Below are 10,178 nucleotides of genomic sequence, written 5' to 3'. Positions count from 1 at the left end.
CGCCGCCTCGGACCGCCGCCGCCGTACGTGCAGCCTGGGGAGGGGGCGCGGGGCGAGGCCGGTGACCCAATAAAGCGGCGGGCCGCGAGCCCCGCCCGCCCGGCGCCGGGCACACGCCGAGGGGCCCGGCGGGCTGCAGCCAGCGCGCCCCCGTCCGCGGCGCTCGGCGTGAGGGCCCTCCGGCCGAGGCTGTGAGCGCGCGCCGCCGGGCCGGGCCGGGCCGGGAGCGCGGGAGCGAGGCTGAGGAGCAGGCGCCCGCCGCCCCCGAGCCGCGCGGAGCGGCCGGCGAGGCGGGGCGAGGCCGGGGCCCGCGGCGCCCGCCCGCCCCCGGCGTCCGGGAGCGGCTCCCGCGCGGCCAGGCCTGGGCCCTCGGCCCGCCCCGCGCGCGCCCCCGCGGCCCGGCCTCCTCCCCGCCGCCCCTCCCGCGCGCGTCCACCGGCTCCCCGGCTCGCGCCGCTCCATGTAGCCCCGGATCCCCGGCGGCCGCGGAGGAGGGGGCGACCACAAGATGGCGGGTACGTGCCCCTGCTCTCCGGCGGCGGCCGCCGCCCCGAGGGGCGGCCCGGCCGAGGCCAGCGCGGGGTCCCGGCGCGGGGAGGGAGGGCGGGCGGCGGGGCGGGGCGCGGCTCCGGGGCGCTGACCCGGCCTTTCTTCTCTCCCCTCGGCGCAGACCTCTCGCTGCTCCAGGAGGATCTGCAGGAGGACGCGGACGGATGTGAGTGCTCCCGCCGCGCCGTCGCCGTCACCGGCGGCCCCGGGAGCGACCGGGGAGGAGGGCGGGCGGCGGCGGCCTGAGGCCCAGCCGGGGGCCGGGCTGGCGAGGCGTGGCCGGGGGCCGGCCGGGGGCGATTTTGAGGGGAAATCGCGCTTCCTGGAGGGAACGGCGTGGCCAGGTCCCGCTGCGGGAGAGGCGCCCTGCGTAATGCCGGGCTCGGGCTCTGCCCCTCGCCCGCCGCCCGCATCCCGCGGCATCTCTGTGGGCTCGGGAGCTGCCCGGCGCCCTTGTGAGGAAGGAACTGGTGGGCAGAAATTTGAAATGGGGATTTGGGGTGTGTTTTTCCCTTCGAGCGCCTTCCGCGGACCGCCCGCCCTCCCCCGAGGAAGGAAGAGGCCCTGAGGAGGGCAGGTGTGCTTCTGAGGGTTGCTCCCCGGCGGCCGGCTGCGGGGCCCGGTCCCTGCGAGCCCGCGGGCCGGCCGCCCCGTTTCTGGCCGTGTGGACGTGACTGCCTGTGATTTCACTGTAGCTCTTAGCAGCCTCTACCTGTCCCCAGTCCAGCTGATTTGTGGATTACAGGAAGGTAAGAAGGTGTGGCTTTGGCGGGAGTTAACTAGATTTAGAGAGCGTAATTCTTGAATGCAGATGTTCATAAACCACCCAGACTTCCGTAGATATTAAGATTTCAGCTTTTCTTGGAGATATTGACATTTTAAAAGTTGATTTTTTTGTTTTAAAAAAACCAAACTTTGACATTGTTTCCAGAATATTTTCAGAAAGGAATTGTTCTTTTCGTATGTGCTTTTCTGAGCATCAGAGGATAATTTGGAAATGGTCTGAGTTGAAATGATACCCATGGTAGACTTTGTGGTGTGTTTAGGAGAAGGCCTGCCTGATGCTGAGGTTCGCTGTGGCCAGTGCCTGTGTAAGTAATTCAGAGATGGCTACAGTTTGAAATCGCTCTTTTGAAAACTGTGTCCTTAATCCTTAGCATTGTCTGATGTGGTTTCCCTTGCCCAAATTAAGCTTAATTTTTAAATTTCTGGGTGTTTTGAGTGAAGTAAGGAGAATTGTATTATTTAGAAGGATTCTCTAAAAAGGGTAGTAATTTTTAAAGTGAATGAACCATATACAAATTTATCTTTTTTAAATCCTGATTTTTTTTTTTTAAAGTAAAAAGCTCTCATTTGGGGATCAGTACTCGTGGTGAAGGATAAGTTTTACATTTCGTTTGATGTTTTACTTTAGGCCACTTACTTGCCTACTAGTAAGTTTAAAAAGTTGGTTAAGGCACCTATTGATTTCTTGAAAAGTTAGGCTTGGAGAGGTGGCTCTGATGGTTATCTTGAGACGGGGCTTCTCGTTCTTGTATTTAGGGTCAAGTCTCTGGGAAAAGAAGATACATTCATTCAGCAGGTGTTTAGGAATGTCCAGAACAAGATCTTCTGCATTTTTCTTTATTTCACTTTATTTATCTTATTTCACTTTATTTGTTTGTACTCTTAGGGATGAGCCATAATGTCAGTTCCGTCGTTGACCTTTAAGGAGCTTAGTCTAGAGGGGAGGGCATACCTGCGAAGAGCTCAACAGTGATTCCTTCAGGAGCCTAAAGACTTCTGCTCAGTACTCATGGTATAGCTGTGGGAAGACTGGTCACAGTCTGTGCCCTCTAGTGGTTTACAAGCAGTTTTAGTGTAAGTGTAATAATGATGGTATCAGAGGCAGTATAGCACAGTAATTAATAGACAAGACTCTAGAGCCAGACTGCTTTATTCCAGTCTTGGCATTGTCACTTTGGACAGACTCCTGCAACTCACTTAACCGTTTTGTGGCTAAGTTTTGTCATTTGTAAATAGGCGTGATAAGTATTACCTACCTTGTAGAATTTAGAGCCTTGCATGAATTAAGGCATATAAAGCACTTAGGACCTGGTAAAAGGTGACTGTTATGTGTTGGTTATTGTTGTTAAGAGTAAAGAGTAAGGGAAGGTTAAAGAACAGAGAAGGAAATACTGATGTTGAACATTACCCTACAGAATTAATTCAGTTACAGATGCTGCTAATGCTTGTAATTTTTTAAAGGTTCTTTTAGTTCCCACTGTGTTTTAATTTGGAATAAAGTTTTAGACATTTGAAGGCACAAATAGTTTATTTGCATATTTATAATTTGGTTGAAGATTTTATTAGAATAATTGCTTATTGTTCTCAGTTGTTAAAGTTTTTACAGGCGATATCTTTACCCAGAATATTCAGGAACAAGGAATCTTTGAACATATGGCCAGTCAAAGGACCACTTGTAGTCTCCTGTGAAGGGAGAAAGAATTGAGAGGAAAATGGCCATAGTGCCTAGGTCGAGGGCAAGATGGTTGGTAAGGGAGTGAAAAAGCTTGTCACATCCTGGAGAAGCTGGAGAAGGTAGAGGACCAGAGATGTTAGAGAGATGGAGTTTGGGCTGCTCTTACAACTAGACCACATCTTCTGAGCCCAGTTTTCTGCCTCAGGCAGCACTGGTGTGGAGACGAGCCTCTGGAGTAGTAGTGCACCAGGTCCTGCCACTTCAGCCAAGCTGGGTCTCAGGTGGCCCTTAGATTGGAAGGAACTATTTTCTGGTGAAACCCTAGAAGCTTGGTTGCTTTCCTAAATGGAGAGCCTAGACTGAGACAGAGAGTAAATACTATTGTGCAGGTAATTTGTAGCTGTGGAGACTAGGAGAGGACCTGATGGGGTCTAGATCTTGCAAGGGGGACACTGCCAGACCTTAATAAGCTGTCAGGTCTTTTGATTTGTTTTGTTTTCAGCCCCAAAGTCTCTGTGTAGTGAGTAGAATAGTGGGTAGAATCGGCAAAAGGGTTGGAGAAAAAGAAACAAAATCCTATATGTGAAAAATGGTGCCTATCAAAAGGTCAGAAAGGTAAGTAAATAAAGTCATTACTATTAGGTATTGTTAAAATTAAGTTTAAGAAAATAATGCAGTGAAAAACTATAAGTTTATTTTAGTTTAAAAGTGATACTTTCAATACTGTGTCATGAACATACTTTGAATTTCAAAGTGAAAGCAAGGCAGTGAGTCACTTAGAATTAGATATCTCAGCAGAGTGACTTCAGAGTTAGGTAAACCCTTTCTGTTCCTTGAATAGTGGGAGGCAATGCAGAATTACAGACAGACTTTCAGAGAAAGATATATTAAATTTCTATTGTCCGTGTCCCAAAGATACAATTTTGATTGACATCTAAGTTGCTAGATTTTTAAAATACAGTAAGAGTTGATGAGTTAATGCTTTTAAAAATAATTTAACTGAAGGAGTTTGATTAAAATTTAAGTTTTTATCAAAGTAATTCATTGAAGAATATTATTTCAGAAGAATGATTACGTAACAGTTAATAGTTTACAGTAGCTTTCATACACAGATTATTCTTCATAACAGTCCTGTGATGTGTAGGCTGTGGTAATCTGATATCAATAAGGCAACTGATGCACAAAGGGACTAAATTATTTTCTCAGGAAACAGAACTCCTAGGTAGCAGCCAGAATTTTGAGCAAGGCCCTGTGATTCTAAATACTGTATTTTAAACATTGTCTTTTCTTAAATTGCCCAGTTTACAACATGGAGCAGCCCAAGGTTGTTGAATAGGCAGTTAGTTTGAACCCATGCTTAAAGTAGTCTTGAAGATTAATCTAACATGCTGCATATGGTGTAATTTAACCCAGAGAGAGAGAGAATTAGAACGAAGCTTGGGTGTGATCCGGCTGCTTGAGTCTGTATGGGAACTTTTCCTTTGGCTGTAACTGGCATGGCTTGGAAGAGCTTTTGGAGCTTTGTTATGGAATGTGCCATACCCCAGAATTTTTCATATTTGTTGAAGTTTTGGAATCCTTTTACTCTATATTGTTTTTCAGGTTTGAGAGCAGTATTGAAATAGAGTGAATTAACAATGGATCCAGAACTAATTGGGTGTAACTGCCTTGACTAGAGACTCAGGGCCCTCCAACTACTCTTGAAAACTAGTTTTGATAAGCTTCTTAAAGTCCTTGCCACCTGGGGAGGTGAGAAGTAAAAAAATGGGGGCTGTGTCCAGTGGCAGCCAGGCAATCAGTCAGAAACCCTAGCTAGGGGCCGGCCTGGTGGCGCAGTGGTTAAGTTCGCACATTCTGCTTCTCGGCGGCCCGGGGTTCGCCGGTTTGGATCTCAGGTGCAGACATGGCACCGCTTGGCAAGCCATGCTGTGGTAGGTGTCCCACGTATAAAGCAGAGAAAGATGGGCATGGATGTTAGTTCAGGGCCAGTCTTCCTCAGCAAAAAGTGGAGGACTGGCAGTAGTTAGCTCAGGGCTAATCTTCCTCAAAAAAAAAAAAGAAAAAGAAAAAGAAAACAAACCCTAGCTAGGGGCCAGCCCTGTGGCCAAGTGATTAAGTTTGCACGCTCTGCTTTGGCGGCCCAGGGTTTCATCGGTTCAGATCCTGGGCGTAGACATGGCACGGCTCATCAGGCCATGCTGAGGTGGTGTCCCACATGCCACAACTAGAAGGACCCACAACTAAAATATGCAACTATGTACCCAGGGGATTTGGGGAGAAAAAGAAAAACAAGAAAAGATTGGCAACAGTTGTTAGCCGAGGTGCCAATCTTTAAAAAAAAGAAAGAAAGAAAGAAAGAAACCCTAGCAAGGTGCCCTTGGAAGTCATGACATTTAGAAGTGTTGTTAAATAGGGATTTGGAAAAGAATGAGTCATGAGACTTGGTAGCGTGTTTTGATTGCTACCCACAAGAATGGACAGGAGAAATCTTTGTTTAGAGATAATATAATTTATATCCTAGAAAAGAGTGCTTAAAAGTGGTTTTCATGGTATCCGCATGTGTACGGAATGAGTCAATGATGCTTTGGGTAACAATTCCCTGTACAGAATTTTTTTAAAAAAGACAGACAAAGGGAGAAAACCCTTTGTAAATATGCATATCAGCTGCCTGGGCTTGTAGGTGCACGGCCAAAAAAAACCCCACCTAAATGCTGCATAGGTTTTTGTTTATTCTTCCTTCCTGTGAAAGATAAATAGCCCTTGCTAGGTAAAGTGTGCTAGTCTCCCAACTTGTTCAATCACTAGTTTATTATTTCTGGTCCTTTTGCCTCAGTTCTTCCTCTCATCACAACACAATTTATGTTTGTTTATTAATCTATTCTTGCTTGACTCCTACGTTTGCCTTGTATTTTGGATTTTTCTCTCCTGATGGCAAAGAATTTTTGCCATCGGCTGCATGATAGTGTGGGCAGTCTCTCAACTTATTAGGGCAGTCTCTCAACAGTTAGGGTGTTGTTTTGTTTTTAACTTGCATCTGATAATAATCCTAATTTAATGTTTTGGGAAGAAGAGTGGGTGGCACACCCATGGAATTTTGGCTGAGGAGGTTAAAGGGCTGATGTTCTAATTTCTTGGAGGATAGTTTTGCACAGACCTTTCAGCTGGCAGATCACTTGTTTCCCCCTCTCCCCATCTGTCCCCCTGACTCTCCTAACTTTTGAGTCAAGTCTTCTTAGCTAGCTCCTTATCTCTCTAGACTTAGGAGCAGACTTTTGTGGCCTAGTTGGTATCAGTTTGATATTTGAGCATTTATCATGCTATAATTCTGAAATATATCTAGTATAGTTCTGTCTAGAAGAAAGAGCACTGGGCTTTGTAGACCTGTAGACCTGCATTTAAATTCTGGCCCTTGGGGCCGGCTCTGTGGCTGAGTGGTTAAAGTTCCAGGACCTCTGCTTTGGCAGCCTGGGTTTGCAGGTTCAGATCCTGGGTACAGACCTACTCCACTCATCAGCCATGCTTTGGAGGCATCCCACATACAAAGTAGAGGAAGATTGGCAATGAATGTTGTTAGCTCAGGGCAAATCTTCCTCACACACACACACACACAAAATTCTGGCTCTTGCCATTTATTCACTGTATAATTTTGAGCAAGGTAACTTTTCTCAGTTGTTTTCTATCTTTAAAATGTTGGTGGCCTTTGGGTTGTTTCTGGTTTTTGACTTATAAATAAAGCTGCTGTGAGCATTCACGTACAAGTCTTTGTGTGGACACAAACATTCTTTCCCTTGGGTATATACCTAAGAGTAGAATGGCTGTTTAACTTTTTAAGAAACTGCCAAACTGTTTTCCAAAGAGGTTGTGCTGTTTTACACTCCCACCAGCAGAAAGAGTTCCAGATGCTCCTCACCCTTGTCAACACTCAGTGTTGGCAGTCTTTATTTTAGCCATTCTATTAAGTGTGTAGTGGTTTTTCTTTGTAGTTTGAATCTGCATGTCTTTAATGACTGATAATGCTCATCTTTTCATGTGTTTATGTACCATCTATATATCTTCTTTGGTGAAGTGTCTGTTCAAATCTTTTGCCTATTTTTTTTTATTGGTTTGTTAGTTTTCTTAATAAGTTTTGAGAGTTCTTTATATATTTCAGATAAATGTCATTTCTCAGATATGTGATTTGCAAATACTGTTTTCTAGCCTGTGACTTGTCTTTTCCTTGTCTTAACAATGTATTTAAAGAGCAAGAGTTGTGAAATTTGTTGTTCAACTTCTTATTTTTTCACAGATGCCCTTTATCAGGTTGAGGAAGTTCCCTGAGTTTACCGAGAGCTTTTTTGAAATTAGGAGTGGATCTTGGATTTTGCCAAATGCTTTTTCTCCATCTGTGTTTTTTTCTTCTTTAGTTTTTTAATATGGTGAACAACACTGATTTTTTTCAAGTAAATACTGTTAATTTTTTTAATGGGAGATTTCACACATAGACAAACACAAACATAGACAAAGCAAATGAGACATTGCACACCCACCGCTTAGCTTTAGCTTTCATTTATCCCCCTCTGAAGTCTGAACATTTTTGGGGGGAGGGAGAAGGCAGCCAGAGTGCTTTAAAGCCGTCCCAGTTGTGTTTAACCATATTTAACTATAAATATTTCACAAGGCTTATACTTGAAGAGTGGTATTTTAATCTCTGAACAGGACATCTAGGGTAATGGTAAGGTATGGTAATTTATGAAAATTTAAATTCTTTAGACATTTGCCTTGCTGGTTCTACTGTAATAAAACATGTCCGTATAGTCACTAAATTCACTTTCATCCTAATCACATTGATCACCACGTCAAGAGAAGCAACATCTTATTTTTATGACATGAAGCACTTTTCACCCTCTCTGGTCAGCCTCAGTGATAACAAAAGAATATTGGTAAACAAAAGTTGAATTTTATTTTTTACATTGGTTTGCTATATCATCTAGAAGATCACATAAACTGTTAAAATCTGAGTTGTGCTATACCTCCAGTGAGCCAGTGATCCCAGAATTACAGAAATCAAGAGCTAGAGGACAGACTATATATTCATCCTTTTCATTTTAAGCATGAGAAAGTTTAGGCCCAAGGTCCCATAAATAAAGGTGGCAGGGGTGGCGGAGGCGAGAATACAATTCAGACTTTGTGGGTTTTAATATTCTTTTCCTAGATATCATCTACGTAGCTCTTTAACTCACTACAAAAGGGAGATGGGAGAAATTTCTGGATTTTGTTTATTTTTTAAATTACCATTTATTGTCAAACTGTGTGTTGGGCATTGTGCTATAATCTTACTTATAGTATTCTGCTATGAGGTATGTAGTCCCACAAATTTACAAAAGTGGTACCTGATGAGACTTATCTAATGGTTAAGTAATTTACTCAGTCACCTAACTTAAAGATGTTAGGTTAAATTTAGACCTGTCGGACATAGTCTTTATTTATTACTTTATTATTTTATTATTGCACTCTGACTGCCTTCTGATTTTGGCTTCCCTTATCACTTACGTAGTTTATTTAACCTCCTAAAGGTTCTGGAGGACATAAATAGCATTCCCTTAGTATTTGGAGGGTAAAATAATTTCCGTCCTGGGTAGCTCCTGTCTGTCATGGGAATGTCAGAAGCAAAATATACCCTTTTTCTTTGTGTTTTAAACCACTCATGTATGAGGGAGCCAGTCACTGGAGTAAAAGTGGATACGAACGTCAGTGTGATCTGATGTGTCTGATCCTGTCACTAGTTAATTACCTAAAGTGGTCATTCCAAAATCTTACCGCAAGTCAGATTTGATGTAAATCATTTTTACATTTAAATCTATCAAGTAGTTTTTGGTAGAAATAACTTCAAGACTTCAGATAACTCGAAGACGTCATTTATTGAGGGTTGGTGGTAATTTGGACCTGGATTAGCTCAAATTTTGTTTGGATTACCTGTGGAAAAAAGAGTTACTAACCAAAGTAATTGGGTTAATAAGACTGTAAGGAAGATGTTTACTCACTGAAAGGAACAGACAACACATCTATAATGTATGAAATATCCACACTGGCAAGTGCTTTGATATGCTGCATACCTCTGACTGTCAAGTGATGTTTAGAAAGGATGATCTCGGTAACTAATTTGAAAATAGATAAATACATCGCTGCTGCTTTTATTTACACGTATACTTTAGGGAACTGTTTTTTGAAATAGTCACAGAGTGAACTTTAGCAAATTATTCTTGCTTAAATTCAATTGTGAGATTAAACATGCTGAAGGACATTTATACACCTACAAGTAAAGATCATTTCTAAGGATTTAGTAAACTTTTTAAAATTTTAATTAAAATTTTTATTGAGATAGTTAATCCACATTCACTGGTAAGAAATAATACAGAGATCCTGTGTACCTTTACCAGTTTCCCTCAATAGTAACATCTTCCATACTATAGTATACTGTAACTACTAGGATATTGGCAGTGGCACGATCTGCTGATCTTTTTTTTTTCTTTTTTGTGAGGAGGACAACCAGAGTTTTATTTGGAAACTTTGAAATGGCAATAGGTATTCCTTTGGGACAAATACCAAAAACGTTACCTGCAAAAGTTATAAAATCCTTTTCACTTTTTTTTATTTTCATAATAGTTTATGACATTGTGAAATTTCAGTTGTACATTATTATTTGTCAGTCACCATATGTATGTGCCCCATTACCCCTAATGCCCAACCCCTAAATCCCTTCTCCTCTGGTAACCACTAATCTGTTCTCTTTGTCCGTGTGTTTGTTTATCTTACACAGATGAGTGAAGTCATGGTGTTTGTCTTTCTCTGTTGGACTTATTTCGCTTAATGTCATACCCTCAGGGTCCATCCATGTTGTTGCAAATGGGGCAATTTTGTCTTTTGTAATGGCTGAGTAGTAGTCCATTGTATGTGTGTGTGTGTATATATATATATATATATATATATATATACATACACACACACACACCACATCTTTTTTATCTAATCTTCAGTCAGTGGGCACTTGGGTTGCTTCCATGTCTTAGCTATTGTGAATAAAACTGCAATCAACATAGGGGTGCATGAGTTTCTTTGAATTGTTGACTTCAAGTCCTTTGGATAAATACCCAGTACTGGGATAGCTGGGATAGCTAGAAAAAAAAATTTC

The 10,178-nt window shown here is 43.1% G+C and overlaps 1 protein-coding gene across 4 annotated transcripts in view; it reads left to right on the top strand.

Moving 5' to 3' along the window:
• The first annotated feature begins 323 nt into the window (after window positions 1–323).
• Window positions 324–10,178, top strand: part of PPP4R1 (protein phosphatase 4 regulatory subunit 1) — a 79,358-nt gene continuing 69,503 nt past the window's right edge. The window contains exons 1-3 of one of the 4 annotated variants that reach the window (XM_070629495.1): window positions 337–515; window positions 671–715; window positions 1,245–1,298. In XM_070629495.1, coding sequence (XP_070485596.1) covers window positions 509–515; window positions 671–715; window positions 1,245–1,298 — 106 coding nt within the window. In that variant the 5' untranslated portion in view covers window positions 337–508. Of the gene's footprint in view, window positions 516–670; window positions 716–1,244; window positions 1,299–10,178 lie in introns of all 4 variants that reach the window. The other 3 variants (XM_070629494.1, XM_070629497.1, XM_070629496.1) reach the window with 3 other exon arrangements.

Source organism: Equus przewalskii, chromosome 7 (assembly GCF_037783145.1).
Source record: "Equus przewalskii isolate Varuska chromosome 7, EquPr2, whole genome shotgun sequence".
NCBI classification, from domain to species: Eukaryota; Metazoa; Chordata; class Mammalia; order Perissodactyla; family Equidae; genus Equus; species Equus przewalskii.
The sequence above is the reverse complement of the archived record's forward strand: the minus strand, read 5'-3'. Positions and strand labels throughout refer to the sequence as shown.